Source organism: Papio anubis, chromosome 6, assembly GCF_008728515.1.
Source record: "Papio anubis isolate 15944 chromosome 6, Panubis1.0, whole genome shotgun sequence".
NCBI classification, from domain to species: Eukaryota; Metazoa; Chordata; class Mammalia; order Primates; family Cercopithecidae; genus Papio; species Papio anubis.
In genome coordinates, this window is record NC_044981.1 from 45195977 (window position 1) to 45213566 (window position 17590).

General features: G+C 40.8%; 1 protein-coding gene across 7 annotated transcripts in view; it reads right to left on the reverse strand.

Moving 5' to 3' along the window:
• ADGRF5 (adhesion G protein-coupled receptor F5) overlaps positions 1 to 17590 on the reverse strand; it is a 102784-nt gene that overhangs the window by 11968 nt on the left and 73226 nt on the right. For 4 of the 7 annotated variants that reach the window (XM_009205324.3, XM_009205323.4, XM_009205325.4 and 1 more), the window contains 8 exons: positions 17299 to 17441; positions 15656 to 15877; positions 14050 to 14253; positions 7871 to 8041; positions 4561 to 4680; positions 4191 to 4400; positions 2242 to 2454; positions 359 to 514 (listed from right to left, as the gene is read on the reverse strand). In XM_009205324.3, the coding sequence (XP_009203588.2) occupies positions 359 to 514; positions 2242 to 2454; positions 4191 to 4400; positions 4561 to 4680; positions 7871 to 8041; positions 14050 to 14253; positions 15656 to 15877; positions 17299 to 17441 (1439 nt within the window). The remainder of the gene's footprint in view (positions 1 to 358; positions 515 to 2241; positions 2455 to 4190; positions 4401 to 4560; positions 4681 to 7870; positions 8042 to 14049; positions 14254 to 15655; positions 15878 to 17298; positions 17442 to 17590) is intronic. The other 3 variants (XM_003897697.5, XM_003897696.5, XM_009205326.4) reach the window with 1 other exon arrangement.

Genomic DNA, 17590 nt, shown 5'->3' on the forward strand with positions numbered 1-17590 from the left:
GCCTGGCTAATTTTTTGTAGTTTTAGTAGAGACGAGGTTTCACCATATTAGCCAGGATGGTCTTGATCTCCTGACCTCGTGATCTGCCCACCTTGGCCTCCCAAAGTGCTGGGATTATAGGCGTGAGCCACAGCACCCAGCCAATAACATTTTTTTATCACATAGATTTCTCCCCCAGGCTTGAGGTCAGGGGACATGGCTTATTTCTTTTCTTTTAAATACCCCCATGGTGAGCCTAGGGCATACCACAGTGAGGGTATGTAACATGTTTATTGAATGGGGATGAATGAGGGAGTGAATAAATAAATAAATCCCTGCCCTGACTATAACATCTTAAAGTAATTTAAAACGTTCTTACCAGGAACCAGATTCAGCTTCATAGATGGGCTCCAGACTGAATTATTAGCAGCATTGGTAAAGTGACAATACACATCAACAGTTTTTGAACACCAGGAAACTGAGTTTGCACTGAAATTGTGTTTGTAGCACACTTGTTTTTTGTTAACTTCTTTTTCTAAAGACAGAATTATTGAAAGAATTAAGTCACAACATGAGTCTCTAATGCACAAATTGTGTTAAGATAACCTAATATGAATAAACCTGTCCAAGCTTTCCCCAGAAATGTGCCACATTCATTTTTAACAGGTTTTACCTCTGACTCTTAGAAGTATGTAAGCCCACCTTTGCATGTGTGCTAGCCAAAACTTCTCTACTCTTCATGACTCCAAGTCACACATTTTTGACATTCAGAATGACTTTTCAGCATCCCACAAATCCTTCTTTCTATCTAAATTTCATCATGCTCTGAGTATTTATCCTATTCTGCCTTTACCATATTGGTACATAGTCACCTATTCGTGAGTTTGTCTTCTCTACTAGACCACAAGCTCCTGGAGAGCAAATACCTTGTCATATTTATCTTTCCATCTCCTGGTGCTCAGCTCAGTATCTGACACATAGAAAGCACTGAATGTATGCATATTAAACACAGAATGTTGAAATGTTGCATATGTCAAAATCCAGATTGATTATATCCCTCTACCATGCAGCCTTCTTTAAAGACTACAGTGTTTATTGAGTCCCCACTTTTCTGAACTTCCACTGTTTTTTCAGTCTGTATTATTCTGTTTGGATATTTTATATTATATGCGTTGCCTTTTATGGCATGGGCCCTTCTAGATATTAAAATATGTGCCCCACTTCTTTTTTCTCCCTTTCATTGCCTACTATGGTGTCTTGCGTTGAGTAACTCCTCCAGAATAGTTATTGAAAGAATGAATGAGCTTGTAAATCCCTCATGAAGTTGTCTGTGTTTTGAGATTTTGGGTTGTGAGCTCATACTGGTTGACCTTAATCTCTGGGAATCCCTGGGGATCTGGATTAAGGTCTCCATCTACCAGAGAGACTTTGATTTTTTTTTTCTTCTTTAGGTAGTTGACATAGGGTGCTACCAATGGACAACTTTAAACTTAGGTTGGCACTCATGAACCACATAGGAAATACAAATTCAAAGCCCAAACCCGGGTGATGGCAGGACAACTATATTTCTGGGGGGAAACCTTTTGTCCACCCAGAGATGAGGCCAAGGTCTCAACTCTGGCAGATGAATTTTGTTTTCCTAGCTTAGTCTTTTACTGAACATGTCATTTTTGAAGGTCTTGACATTGTGTCAATGGGGTGGGAGTGCCCAGGTGCTGTTTAGGGAGCACAGTCTTTATTTTTATGCCCTCTGGAGCCTTAAAATCCAAGGTTCTGGGTTTCTGACATTGGCAAATGCCCACAGGGAAGCTCTAGCATTAAAGCATCATTTCTATTTTATTTTCCTTTACTTTTTTGGCACTTGGTTATTTCTCATACTTTCTTACATGCTCAATTATGCCTTTAAAAGGATTTTCATGGCAGTTTTGTGGCATGCAACTTTACAGCATGGAGGAAAAGATTGTCAGAATATCTAGTCTGCCATATTCCTTAGAAGGTATCTCAAAACTTTTTTCAACTTCTCCCAGTTAAAAAAAAAAGGGGGGGGGCTCCACCATTGCAAACTCCCAAGACTGTACTACAAACCAATGAACCACCAGCCACATAGCAAAATAGAAGATAACAAAGACTCATGGGATTCTACTCTGTTAATTCTATCTCTGATACAGTCATATGTCTCTTGATCCCTATTTTAAGAGTAAATTTTTAGACTCCACATATGTGAAATAATATACTCTAACAATTCAGCAATCAGCATCTTACCAGCAGGAAGGGACAAGGAACCCATATGGAAAGTAACTTTGTAGTCTCCATCCTCCTCTATGCAGCACTTGATGTGATGGGAACCACTGCATAAAACTGTAGCTTCCAAAGGATCAACCATGATGTTCAGCTCTAGAGGCAGCGGGTGAACAACGACGTCTTTGGTTGCAATACTGTATGAATTCTTATATCTAAATATGCAGTGATAGGTTCCTGAGTAGAAGACAGCAAAAATGAGACGGAATGAAATAATCGCCCTTCAGGCGATTTGCTGGGAAGGTTAAGAAGAGACTTAATTTTCCCTCTCAAGTTTTAGTAAAGGAATACCATACCTTCCTGGACACTGGAGGAAAAAATGCTTGATTGACTCCTCTCCTGGATTCTCCATGCATTTGAAGGACTAACCAATGACCATATAAATATGCACTTACTTTCAAATAAAATTAAGCAGCTTATTCAAGGCCAAACAGACTGTTAGCGGCAAAACTGGATTTCAAACCAGGTTTTCAATTACTACTCTAAGGCTTTTCTACCAACCGAAGGAATAAATGGGAGTTTTGGTGTGTGCAGGGGTGGGGACTTTTTTGAAAATAATTGTTAATCTGATGGAACACTGTGGTGTTATGATGCCCCTGTCTCCCATCTCTAAGTGAGCAGGCCCCTGCTCATCATGGCCCCAGAGGACAAGTCATCATTTGGGCAGCTGCCATGGAGACACACAGCAAGATTACAGGGCACCTACAGTTAAGTAAGACCCTTCAATTTTCTTTACATTGCTTCCCTTTGCCCCAGCTCTGGAAAAGTCAGAAGCAGCAGCTAACCAGAAGGCGAACAAGGAAAGAAAGGAAACTCCTTTTAATTTCTGCTGGGGGGAAGAGGGAATTTCAACTGAATATAAAATGACAGTATAGTAGATTTAGAAGAGAATATGACTTTTCAGTAACTGATTGTGGGATTGTTTAATAGATCAATGTGACTGGAAAAACTAAAATTCTTCGTGGGTTATTGGCTTTTAGTTGGAAAGAGTAATTGGACAGAGCAGGATTGAGTCAGTCTGGAAGAAAAGTACTTCCATTTCCTGACTGTATACTACCAAGTCCAGCCCAAACAATAACTAGCTATTTCTACAATGTTGCCTCGGCCTTATATGAAAATATAAAGAAGACACAGGACTCACGGAATCTAGACTGATTAATCTCATAGTTAATGAAAGGCTTCAGAGTGGAGTGGCTGAGTTGGCCGCTGGAGCTAGTCAATCTGAGTTTTCATCCTGGCTCTGCCACTTGCCAGATGTATAACCTTGGGTAATTTACTTAACTTTACTGAATCCCAGTTTCCTTATCTGTAAAATGGGGTTAATAATAACAGTATCCTCTAGGTTTATTGTTCCACATGAATTAACACATTTAAATACTTTGCATAGTGCCTATCACATAGTTAAGCGCTCAATAAATATGAGCTATTATTGTAGCAGTTTTGTCTACCAATTTCTCTTTGCTTTCAAAGATTTGCATTTCCTCACAAAACAAACAGTGGATAGAGGTAAACACGAAATTAAAATGTGTTCCTTTTTTGGGAATCAGACTTATAAAATCTTTACCTAGCCGTCCTAAAGCACAGTTGGGTCAAACACTCACAAGTGTCTAGTGAAAGTACTTTTAAAAACAATCCTCATAACTTCATGGCAAGAGCACAGGGTCTGGAATTAGAGACACTAGTTCCATTCCTGGCTCTACAACTTAAGTTGTTTGAGCATATTTACTTCATCTGTAAATATGGAAATAATGGCATCTTCCCTCAAAGGACAGTTGCATTAAGTGTGAAGACATATTGAATTTAAAGTGACTGGCATAGGCATGTCTCAGAGCAGACCCCACACAGATGGTAACTATTATTGCGTGTTTCCAAGAGCCCAGGCAGCACAATATGGTTTCCGGCCTTCCACTCACCATTCCACTCCCTGGTCGAGGTCTTGACTGTCAGTACTGATTCTGCTCCATCAGGATACCTCCTCGTGGTATAAAATCTTTGGTATATTTTAATTCCAGCAGAAGTATTCCAATAAACCTCATCATAGTTACTCACATCACTGATGCATTTTATAGAAAAGTTTTGTCCCTCAGAAACAGAAATTGTGTCCGGGGTCATTGTTAGATTGGCTAAAAAAAGGCAAACAATACAGACAAAAGAACACTGACAACAAGTTCAATGTGTAGTATCTCTGGGGACATTAGCACATGAGTGAAACTTCAGAGAGGGACAGAAAAAAAAAAAAAATGAACCATCCTGACTCTACTCATGTCAAGGTAGGATTGGTACCTTGCTGCTCCTGGGCTTTACTTGTTTCTAGGCTGTTCCTGGTGGTGCTCTGCACTGTACTCATTTCCATCACATGCCTTAGGACCTCGTGCACTTCACTTTTGTGGCTGGAATTATCTCCTGATGATTAGCAGGGTAAAAGGTTGCAAACTTAGGAGTGTCGCCTTATCCCAAGCTTCCCTCCAACCTCCTCTGTAACATCTCAAGGGAGAACAAATGGCCAGGTTCCTCTAATAATCTCAACCTCTACTCTTTTAAAATACTTTTTAATAATACCACATTGTGTATTATTTTATCTCTTTTAATATCTCTCCTCCATAAAAATGTGAGCCCTCAAGGGCAGACCTGTAGCCTCTGTGTCTTTGCATCTCCAGTACTCAATACTGGGTCTAGTACACAGTCAGTGCTTAATAAGTGAAAGAGTGGGCCGGGCGCGGTGGCTCACGCCTGTAATCCCAGCACTTTGGGAGGCTGAGGTGGGTGGATCACGAGGTCAGGAGATCGAGACCATCCTGGCTAACACGGTGAAATCCCGTCTCTACTAAAAACAAAAAATTAGCCGGGCGTGTGGCGGATGCCTGTAGTCCCAGCTACTTGGGAGACTAAGGCAGGAGAATGGCGTGAATCCGGGAGGTGGAGCTTGCAGTGAGCGGAGATCGGAGATCACGCCACTGGACTCCAGCCTGGGCGACAGGGCGAGACTCCGTCTCAAAAAAAAAAAAAAAAAAAAAGTGAAAGAGTGAATTCTAGAACTACATTTTAAGTACAAGAATCATAGAGCGTATTGCCCAAATATAAGTTGGTTGAAAAGTAATGGCTAAGAACACAATTACTTTTGCACTAACCTAATAATTACACCTGCACTGTCTCAGGTAAACTGGGATGTATGGGTATGTTAATTATAACTATAACTACAGTAATATAAGTCTTTATATGTAATTAATTTCACTATATATATACTCCTCTAAGAAGCTTCTCACAGGTTCATGGAAAATTACTAATCAAAAATATTAATAAGACTATTACAAACATAAAACCTTATATGAGCCTCCCACTATTTTAGTCTAACTGTCCACTTCTCTTTGAGTATATCTTTACATGGTTGATATTTCAAAACACCATTCACTTCAGTCTTCTGTAAGTCAAAAGCTTCATTTTGTGAGCCCACTGATGCTGGCCTACTTTCCCAGTCAGTGTGAAATCTTATTATTAATAATATTATTATTATTTTCTTTTTTGAGACAGGGTCTCATTCTGTCACCCAGGTTGGCACAATCATGGCTCACTGTAGTCTCAACCTTCTGGGCTTAATTGATCCTCCTGCTTCAGCCTTCCAAGAAGCTGGGACTACAGGCACACACCACCATGCCTGGCTAATTTTATTTTTATTTATCATTGTAGCCTCAACCTTCTGGGCTTAATTGATCCTCCTGCTTTAGCCTTCCAAGAAGCTGGGACTACAGGCACACACCACCATGCCTGGCTAATTTTATTTTTATTTTTTATTGGTAGAGACAGGGCTTTGCCATGTTGCTAGGGTTAATCTCAAACTCCTAGGCTTAAGCCATCTGCTCACCTTGGCCTCCCAAAGTGCTGGGATTACAGGCATAAGCCACCATGACTGGCCTAAAAATCTTATTCTTAATCATAATCCAATGACATCAGGGCTTTTCACAGTTACCATTAGAAGCTGGGATTGAAATGTTCAGACACAGCCCAAAGGCACTCAAAGAAGGTGTAATGTGTCCCTGCATTGCCCTTCCCAGCCATAGGCATCTTGAGATGGCTCTCTAAGGCTTAGCTATTTCTGTGAGTAAAAAGAAGAAGGCTCATGGAACCATGAATTTGGTCCTCTTGACTCTCTGATGAGATTCCAAATGACCAGACCAGTGATTTTCAGCAAAGGCTTAACATGTCCCTAAGACAGGTCCCAGTTTTGCGGTTAGAGGTAAAGTTATGTTAAATAATTTGGAGAAAGATTAGTTTTATCTGAAAGCATTATTTCCCTAGAAGAGCTCATGAGTATTTTGAGCAATTTGCAGTTTTCTATAGTGAGAACAGTTTTGATTATTTGAACATAACACAACTCTTTGTGTTAAAACTAGGAATGCAAAACTGTTCTACCTGTAGATATATGATTATTATATAGCTATATATTATATATTATAGATATATATTAGATAGATAGATAATGCCCACATAAACATAATCTTGATCTTTGTAAAAATGCTAAGTCACAATAGCAGAAAACAGTTAAGTATTGCTTATATCAGCCCTTTCTCTAAACTTCTTCAAAAAGGGCCTAATGATTAATCTAAATCATTGATTTTTGTAAGACAGGTGGAAAAACAAGTTTGAATGTCCTCTTTTTACACATGGGGTGAAATCATAATGCTTTATGATATAAGGAGAAATGACAATTTTAAGAAGCCTACCTAAACAATTAATTGAGAGACTAACAAATCACTCATTCCAACGGCAAAATAACCAGAAAGAATCAGATTACTATCCCAGCACTTTGGGAGGCCGAGGTGGGCGGATCACGAGGTCAGGAGATCGAGACCATCCTGGCTAACACGGTGAAACCCCGTCTCTACTAAAAATGCAAAAAAAAAAACAAAAAAAATTAGCCAGGTGTGGCAGCGGGCGCCTGTAGTCCCAGCTACTCAGTAGGCTGAGGCAGGAGAATGGCGTGAACCCTGGAGGCGGAGCTTGCAGTGAGCCGAGATCGCACCACTGCACTCCAGCCTGGGCGACAGAGCGAGACTCTGTCTCAAAAAAACAAAAACAAAAACAAAAACAAAAAAAGAATCAGATTACTAAGGCTTTCTGCAGCATTGTCTCTGGAACAGGTGAAATGGGAGAGGAGGAATGAGGGAGGGTGTTGAGGGGTAGCGGGGGAGTGAGCCAGGATGTTGGAATTTAAGAATGGGAGAACCAGGTAATGAGGGAAAAGGGGAAAATTAGAAACATTATCTTCCTTACACATTCAATGATAATAGGGATAACCTGAGTGGGAAACCCTACTTCCCACTCCACCTCCTGCCTTACTCAGAGAATGCCCTGGGGTTCCTTCCTGGGAACCACTGTGTCCTACCACAACCATCCCCAATTGTTAAAACACTCCCTCTGAATTTAAATGGCAGAGAGGGAAATCCTTTTCTATCTCCCATTGTGTGATTTGCCCTAACCACACTCCCTCTCTGTCCATTATTTTACTCATAGATATTTCCATAGCTCATAGTTCATTGGCAGCACTTATTTAAGGTGAGACTTATTCGTGGCTAAAAATTCTAGGGAGAGTCCTTACCCACAGAGATGAATGTCACTTTTATGTTTGCACTGCCTCTGGCTCCATAGGCACTGATGAACTCGCAAGTGTAGACGACTGTTGTTCCAGAAGACCCGCTTGGGCATTGGGTTCCATCAGCCTTGAGGGTGTATCTGCTGCAGCTAGAATCTATGTCTGTCTCAGGGGTTCCTGTAATGAGAAGCAAATTGTTGCCATCCCAGCTGGCTAACTCCTTTATTTAGTAGCAAAGAGGTCAAATCATTTTTTTCACAAAAGGAGTTACTATTTAAATAGATTTCTTCTCTGAATGGAGAGGAGGGGTTTATGGTGATTAGGTCTGCAGACTCTGTATCCAGGTTGCCTGGCTTCAGATTCCAAACTCCATCACTTACTAGCAAGATATTGTTGAGACAGTCACTTAACCACCTTGTGCTTCAGTTCTCCAGATATAAAATGAGGATTAATAATAGCAGTTACTTCCCAGGACCACTGTAAGGTTAAATGAGATAATATACATAAACTCTTAGAAAAGTACCTGACTGAGTCCTGCTGTAACAAAGACCATGAGCGATGGTTTTTAGAATGTGAACCATAAAAAAGAGAAGCAAGCTGTTTGGGTGTGATTTAACTGGAAGAACACATGACAGATTATTTAGAGTACTATGATCATTAAAAAGAGGAAGAAGCAATACTGGGGCACCTGATATTCACCTTATTTGAGCTTTTTTCACAGCATGTTCCCTGTTTAAATCTCTATGTTTTAGTGAAATCTTCAACTTCAACTTCATGCATTCTCAGTTACCAGCAGTTTCCCCTTCAAAATAGCTCCCTTTCCATACCCTCCTTTCCTTTCCCAGAAATACCATGCCCTCCATGCCATCTTTCCTCTTGCCTCGGGTTCTACAACACCTTGTGGCTGATTTTTCCTACTCTAGTCCCTTTACTCTCCCTCCTCCCACCTTGCCTGCAGTCGTGCACTCCTAAGGCAATCTTCAAACACTATCAATTCTTCTGAAAATGAAGGAAAAAGAATAAGCCTTTTGATTAGTTCCAACGTAAATGTGTCTTTTTTAGCTCTGGCTGATCAATTATATTTGACATATTTTGATCAACATGTAACTAGATTTTCTCCCTAGACCCCAGAAAGGTTGTTTGAAACACCAAACTGATTTCCCTCTTTATCTATCTTGACTAAAGTACCTCCTAGCTCACAGACAGAAGTGTCTGTGCCCATCTCTAAGGCTCACCCCTCCACTTATCTTTTGAAAATCCACTTCTTCCAATTCTTCCAGGACATCCCTTCATCCTTTGCCCTTCCTCACCCTGTGTCTTTAATCTTTCCTCCCAGATTTCCTCCACTTCAATCCCCAGATACACGCAAGTCTCCCTTCCTGAAATGTTCTTTCCCCAGTCTGAATGCTCCCTAGCCACCACTGCATTTCTTCCTCTCTTCATACCACGATGCTTCTGCATTTTCCACCTCCAATTTTTCACTCCCATTTCTCATCAAGTCTTTGCAATTGGCCTTCTTCACCCTCTCCTCTACCAAAAGTGTTCCTTTAAGGCCAACAGTGGCCTCCCCTCATGCTACTTTGACTGCAGCATCCCATTCTGCTGACCCCTTCTCTCTGATTTGGCGTGCTTGAGTCCTAGATGTCTCCTGCCCCTCTTTTCTCCTCATCCCTCCTTCTGGGTCTCCCTCTCAGGCTCTTTTCCTTCATCCCCTTCTTAAGGTTGCCCCTTTCCTCATCTTTTTCTCTACCGTCTCTCCAGGCAATCTCATCTATACCTATTGCTTCTAGAATAGCCCAAATTTGGATGACTCCTACTCTATTTCTAAGAGCAGCACTCTTGTTGGAAACTTTAGAAGCAAATTCCCAAGTGTTGCTCTGACATCTTAGGTACCTTCAACTCAATTGGTCCATTTAAGAACTCATCTTTTTTCTCCCCAGATAAAACCTGTACATCTTCCAACGTGTCCTTTCTTTGCTCTTGGCATTTTCCCAAATAAAAATTTTAAATTACTTGCATGCACTCACCTTTTACCCCTACTCAATTGTAAGAAACTTTTAGATTACTCTTCTGAAATATCTCACTATTGTCTTACCCACTCCTACCCACGGTAACTTGCTCAGGCCCCATTATCTGTTGTCTGCCTATTGCACATGATTGTAGCTGGGTCTCTATTTTCAGTTATTTGCCCCTGCAATCTATTGGCTATACGACCTTAAAACTTATTTTTCCTAAGTTCAGCTCTCACCATTTGATGTCCTCTACTTTTGAAACCTTACCATTGCCTACAGAATATAGTAAAATCCCTCTTCGCCTGGTATATTCAATTATTCACAGTGTGATTCCAATCTGCTTCTCTTCTCTTTATCTTCTTCTATAGCTGTCTCTGAAAAATTAGATCATCTCCTGGGCCTTGAACATGCCCTGTAGCTTTGTGCCTCTATACCTGTGTTCACACCTGAAATATTCTCCTTCCCTCTTCCTCCTGCTGACTCTTACTGATCCTTAAACACCCATCTATCTCACCAAACTAATGTGCAGGACAATGATCTGTGCAAGAAGGAGTGTATAAAGAGATGTACAGAAATAATGATAGTGTGCAGTGGGTAGGTTCCATAAGAGAGAAGTCAATATATTATGTGGATTAAAGGAGGGATGTTTTAGTTGAGAGATTAGGGAAGATTTCAGAGAAGAGGAAGATTTGCTCTAGGCCTTAACAGACATTTAGGATTTTAATACATAGAAATGGGGGCTGTAGTTCTGGTATGTGGTTGTATGTGGGTTATGTGTGAGTAAATCCATACTCCTTGGAAAACTTGGCATTCCATCAAGCTGCTTCAGGGGCTGGGACTCTGTTGGGGGGTGGAAGGATAATAAACTGTGTAGGCTCCAATCCCTTCATCTTCTTCTAACCAGAGCAGCTCCACTTCGGTCTGCTTTACACATTAGATGTGCTGTCAATGACGGGCAATTTTGCCTCCCAGCAGGACATTTGGCAAGGTTTGGAGACATTTTTGGTTGTTGCAACTGAAGATGTTACTGGCATCTTGTAGGTATAGGCCAGGGATACTGCTAAATATCCTACAATGCACAGAACAGTTCCACCAGCAAAGAATTATCTGACCCAAAATGTCAATAGTGCTGAGTTGAGAAGACTTGCATTAGACAGCTATGCAAGATTCTGCTTGAAAAATGGATTCTATTGTTAACTCAGAAAACCACTGCTATAAGCAAAAACACAGAAGCAGCAGCATGCAGGTCTTGTTCAGAGAACAGTAACTACTTCTGTTACGCTGAGATTCAGAGAAAGAGTAGAGAAAGGCTCCAAAGAGATGGTAAACTCAGAAAACACAAGCAGGACTTCCAAATTGGCATCATTCACATCGTGTTTCCTACAACACCCTGGGGCTCTGCAACCAGGGGCCCTACATGGGAGGTACTGAATATAGCTAATAAGTTGGCACTTTGCTTTCTGGAGAAGAGAAGGTATGCAATTACAATTTTGTTGTTCAAAGTTAGATGACATCCCAGACCTTCCTCTATAACATGGTGGTGATGGTACCTACTTTGCAAGACTTTGGGTGGGGAGTGGAGAAAAACCAAGATGATAAATGTAAACATTGAAAACAGAGTTGAGGCCAGGTGTGGGGGCTCACACCTGTAATCCCAGCACTTTAGGAGGCCAAGATGGGTGGAGGTCAGGGGTTCGAGACCAGCTGGGCCAACATGGTGAAACCCCATCTCTACTAAAAATATAAAAATTAGCCGGGTATGGTGGCAGGCACCTATAATCCCAGCTACTCAGGAGGCTGAGACAGGAGAATCTCCTGAACCCCGGGAGTGGAGGTTGCAGTGAGTCGAGATCGTGCCACTGCACTCCAGCCTGGGTGACAAAAGCAGGGCTTTGTCTCAAAAAACAAACACACAAACAAAAAACAAAACAAAACAAAATAAAAAACAGAGTTTAATACATTGAATCTGCCACAATAACTATTTTGTGATCATGGTGATACCCTTAAAGAATACTCCTTCGCTTTTTTCCCATGTGGGAGGAAATCTTCACTGAATTTTAGTCTCTTAAAGTTAGAAATTCTGCCATTGTTGATTATTTCCTTTCTGTGTCATCCTTTTCCAGAGTGCTTTGAATATGCAACGATTTCTGAGAGGTCATTCATTCAGTTCCAAATGCTTTGGGTAAATTCTTTTGCTTGATTGTGTTCCACAGACCTGGAAAAATGGTTGTTAGTAGAACTTGTGGAATTTGGAGAAGATAGTTGCAGAGAGGAAGCAGCAAGGGCAGGAGAAAGAAGGGCAGGGTGCCAGGGCAGAGGCTAAATTCATCAGAGAAGCCAGGTCCCCAGGCGGCCAGCCCTGAGGCAGGAAATCCATTGTTCTGCAGTCATTCATCCCGCTCTAAGCATCTGCGCCACAGACTTCCTGGTTCCTTTGCCAGAAGGCCAGGTTTTTCACCTTTCGGGGTTGAAAGCTTCTGAGCCAGTACCACAGGAATTGTGCAAGGTCTTTCTTCCATCTGGCAGTTCCTTCAGGATACCTACACCTCCTCTTCCTTAGAAATCAGGGAAGTGACTGCATGTATCATGGGTTAATATTTTCAACAGTTACCACGTGCCTTTCTTCTGAGTACTTTAAAGTCGAATACAAATGCTTGCAGGTGAAACTCCTTTGGAAATTACATGTGCTTAGGAAAATTTGCCTGTAAATTGATAGTTTTGTTGTTGTTGTTGTTGCTGTTGTTGTTTGAGACAGTCTCACTCTGTCACCCAGACTGTAATGCAGTGGCATGATCTCCACTCACTGCAACGTCGGCTTCTCGGGTTCAAGTGATTCTCCTGCCTCAGCCTCCCGAGTAGCTGGGACTACAGGTGCACACCACCACACCTAGCTAATTTTTTGTATTTTTAGTAGAGATGGGGTTTCACCGTGTTAGCCAGGCTCGTCTCGAATGCTCAACCTCAGATAATCCATCTGCTTTGGCCTCTGAAAGTGCTGGGATTACAGGCGTGAGCCACCACCCCTGTTCTGATAATTTTTAAAAAATAATTTAATCTATTTAAATAGCTAAGGCTTTGTAAAATGAAGGTTCCCCACACTAATGTATTTCATGGGTAAAGCTACATTTTACATTAAAGACTTTTTCTTTACAGACAAGCACGTTATACTGTTGCTTCTTAAGAGAAGAGTTGGATCTTGCTCTATGCAGTTTCCAGGCAGAACACTGTGCAAACTCTGCCTGACTAGCTCATTCCAGTGCTGGCCCACCAGGCATGCATAATATAGTTTGGCCAAGACAACACTGGTTTTGTGAAACAAGACCTTTGGTGAGTCCTAATTCTTTCTTTCTTCTTCTTCTTTTTTTTTTTTTTTTTCATATTTTGACAACCTTGGATAAGTCATATAATCTGAACCTCAATTTCCTTATTTGAAAATTGGAAGTAAAATGCTTCAAATTTGTGGTCAAGCATTTAAAAAGCAGTAACATATTTTTTAAAGGGTTAATCATAAACTGTTATACAAAACAGAGTGAGTATTGCTGTTTTAATTTATTACCATTATTATTATTCATCAATATAAACTGGAGGGTAGGGAACTTTAGGTAAGATTTCAGATTGAAAACAAAAGCTAATGGGATCAGAAATCGTATGAAATGACTGAGAGACAAACAGATCTGCAGAGAGAAAGGGATAAAGCTGGAGGCACAGAGATAGAAAATATTGAGGCATGCATAGATACAAAGGCAGAGAAGTGAGAAGGACCAGACACCAGGAGAAGACACACAGAAAGGAGAAGCTCCAAGTCAGACCTCAGTGACAAGTGACCTCATCCTTAGCTCTTCACTGAAGATGAAAGGAAAGTGAGCACAAGCTTTTCTTGTCTTTTTTTTTTTTTTTTTTAAGATCCAAAATGCCAGGATCCTTCTGTCTTGGGTCTTCTGCTGCTGGGATCTCATCTACAACCAAAGCATGACACTTGCGTGCATATGTTTTTGGAGTCTTGCTCTAGAGTGGCTAAGCTGGGGCTGGCATCAAACCTAATGCCTTTTCACAGTCTGAAATCTAGAAAATAGCAGCCATCTGACATTTCCCCTTCCACACACCACATCTCCCATTTCTACTTGGCCAAGAGGCAAAAACCTATTTACAAAAGGGCTTATCTAACATTCTCACCTGGAATACTTATTTTTCCTTCCTGCTTCCATTCTACTTTGCTCCAATTAACATTACTCTGACTGCAGCAGTTCAAAGATACAGGATTGTTGTCACACATCACCTTCATTTCTTCATTTGCCAAAATTTGGATGGGCATAACATCTATTTTCTTCTTGCCCTCATATTCAAAAATATCTAGTATCAGTTTGCAAACATATTCACCTGCATAAAATACATGAAATCATGCATTATTACAACATATGTATATTTTCTTAGAGGAATGGTACCCTAATCTCATGGATCATGACAGTAATGACAGTTCTTCATGAAGCATCATTTTCAAAAGCATCTGAGACTTACTCTAAAAATGCCTAAATAACCATTCAGGAATTCAGGAAGTGCAGATATTTCTGATGCCACAAAGTGGAGTACAGAGACGTTCTAAGGAAATAGTAGAAATCTTAGGGACTTTGCTAATAAGGAAAAAAGTATAACAATAGAGTAGGAAAGAAAAATTGAAAAGTCTTGGAGAATTAGAAGAAGATAGATAATATTGCCATAGTATTTAACCATGTGGTAAATCAAAATCAACAACTACGTGATAGGAGCCATATGTCTATAGCCCACCTCATCATGTAGAGAAAAGGAGATGGCCCCATTGGCATCTGAGTTACAATGCAGTTATTACATTCCAGAATATGTCAGGTACCCCACTAGTCTTAGGGAAGAATTAAGCCTTATGCTTGCTTTTGTAGTTGCTTGGGGTGGGCAAGAAGACAGGAGAAAGCTGAAGGGAGGGATAATAGTGGAGAACCAGAAAATTTGGTGAGGGCAGGGAGAATGATGGATATGTTCACTCTCCTGACTGTAGTAATGATTTCACAGCTGTACATGGGTCAAGACTTTTTAAATATGTACAGTTTATTATATATCAATTCCTTCCTCAACAAAGCTATTTTAATTTTTTTTAAATCAATGGAAAATTAAATTAATAATAAATATTATATACTAAAACAAAACAATGAAAATAATTATATACTAAAATAAAGCAAATAATGAAAATAATTAACTTTAAAATTAATTAACAATTAATACCATGGTGATATGGTTTGGCTCTGTGTCCCCTCCCAAATCTCATGTCGAATTGTAATCCCCACGTGTTCAGGGAGGGCCCTGGTGGTAGGTGATTCTCTCATGGGGGCAGTTCCCCCATGCTGTTCTCATGATAGGGAGTGAGTTCTCATGAGATCTGATGGTTTAAAATCAGATGTTTGACAATTCCCTAGACTCTCTCTCCCTCTCCTGCTGCCATGTAAGATGTGCCTTGCTTCCCCTTTGCCTTCTGCCATGATTGTAAGTTTCCTAAGGCCTCCCCAACCATGCAGAACTGTGAGTCAATTAAACCTTTTTTCTTCATAAATTACTCAATCTCAGGTAGTTCTTTATAGCAGTATAAAAACGGACTAATACACATGGGATTAATTTTCAGTTTTGAAAGGTTGAACCAGGAGACTTCTTTGGGAAGAGAAAAACACTACACGTCTACATAAAACACTATTACATATTTGCTTCTTTACAAGCTCTTCATTCCATTCCTCACACAAGTTATTGAATGGAGACCTACCTGCATCACCTGGAGTGATGTTGCGGATGATGAGCTTGGACACCGAAGTCATGTTGTTGAACACAGCAGTGTAAATCGAGAATTTACTGCTGTTCTGGATTTCCAACTGCTGTTCTTCATAGCGCCAAGACACATTGGAGGACAAAAGTTCGTTTTCACACACCAGACTGACTGTGTCCCCTTCAAAGATGATTTCTGGTGTGACAGAGAACTTAGTTTCATCTGGAAACCCGAAGAAAAGGTAATAAGATCCCAAAGCGAATAAATGTCATTGATGCTACTCACCAGACACAACCACCACAAAGCTCTCGGAGGTCTTGACAACATCTGTGGTGCTGAACTGGCTGAGGCAATGTGTCTCCTCACTCCATCCCCATGCAGCTGGTGTCTGAGCCCTGAGGAAGTGTGTCCTGCCACATACCAGGGACAGGGTTTCCTGATTGGGGTCTTTGCCCTGTGGCTCCTTAATGGCAGTAATGGAAATTTTAAAGCTATTTTCAATATTTCAAACAGTGTGGTAGAAAATTGCACATTTACTTATGAAAAAAAAAACACTAACTTAAATACCAAGTTTCTGTGCTACAGACTGGAATCATATCAACTGCTTCTTATCAATAACTGATATCTCATGCTTATTGAAAGCTCTGACCTAAGTCTTGAATGATTTAGAAATGTAAAAACAAATTAATTAATTATAATAAAGTCTGCTTGAGAAATAAGAATGTCCTAATACTCATGGACCTCTGTAGGAGTGGGAGCTTCATAGATAGTAAGTTTGGATTTGAATCCTGGTTCTGTCCCAACTGTAACTGTGTGGCCCTGAGGAACTTGCTTAGACTGGCTCGGCCCTTAGTTCCCCTGTCTGGAAAACAGGAGCAGTGAGAGTTACATTTGGGAGGTAACTTGGAGAAACTGTAGCTATTATTATTGTTTTGGCAGTAAAAATCCATGGGATCACTGCCTTATCATTTCACAAATAAAAATAAAAACACAGCCAGGCATGGTGACTCATGCCTATAATCCCAACACTTTGGAAGGCTAGGTGGGAGGATTGCTTGGGGCCAGGAGTATGACACCAGCCTGGGTGACGTAGTGAGATCCCATCTCTAAAAAAATAAATAAATAAAAAGTAAAAAATGTTAGCCGAGTATGGAGGTGTGCACCTGTGGCTCCAGCTACCCCAGAGGCTGAAGCAGGAGGATCACTTGAGCAAGGAAAATAGAGGCTGCAGAGAGCCATGATTATACTACTGCACTCCACCCTGGATGACAGAGGGCTACACTCTGAGGCCTACTGCTCTAAAATGATGGCCCTCTATTTCTTATTGGTGCATTTTATGAATATTTAAACCTCCACTGCAATATTAGTTTTACTTTTTTAACTTAGTTTTGGATCTGTTAATTTAGAAAATACACAAACCCAGATGGCTCTGTGACCCCCTTGTGCCCCTCTTCCACACACCCCAGGTACAGTGGCATTAGTCAGATTGGGAGGCGCTGGCATAAGAGGAGGAGGTGGTACAGAACCCCCTGTGCCAGGAAGTGGAGTGTATAGCTTCCCAGAGGACATTGTAACATAAGCTAATTTCCTAGGTTTACGCATAACCGTAAATAACATGATCATATCTAAACAATTTCACTTACTGCTAGTTAGTGCTTGAAAGGAGTTGTCGTCCATTTTGTAGGTCTGATTGAGGCTCTGTACAACTTGTTCATTGGCTTTATGTATTAACTCAAGTGATGGTGCTGTAGTCTTGACTTCATATGTCACAACCACACTTCCAGACCTGGACGGAGAACACTCAGTTCAGTAAAACAATAACTGACCTGGAAGAGTCTAGATATTTATGGCTTATTTGCTTAGGAAACAAAATGGCACAAACTGCCTGTTGCAGCATGAAAATCTACGGTCCTCATTGGCCAGCAGGATCTTCCA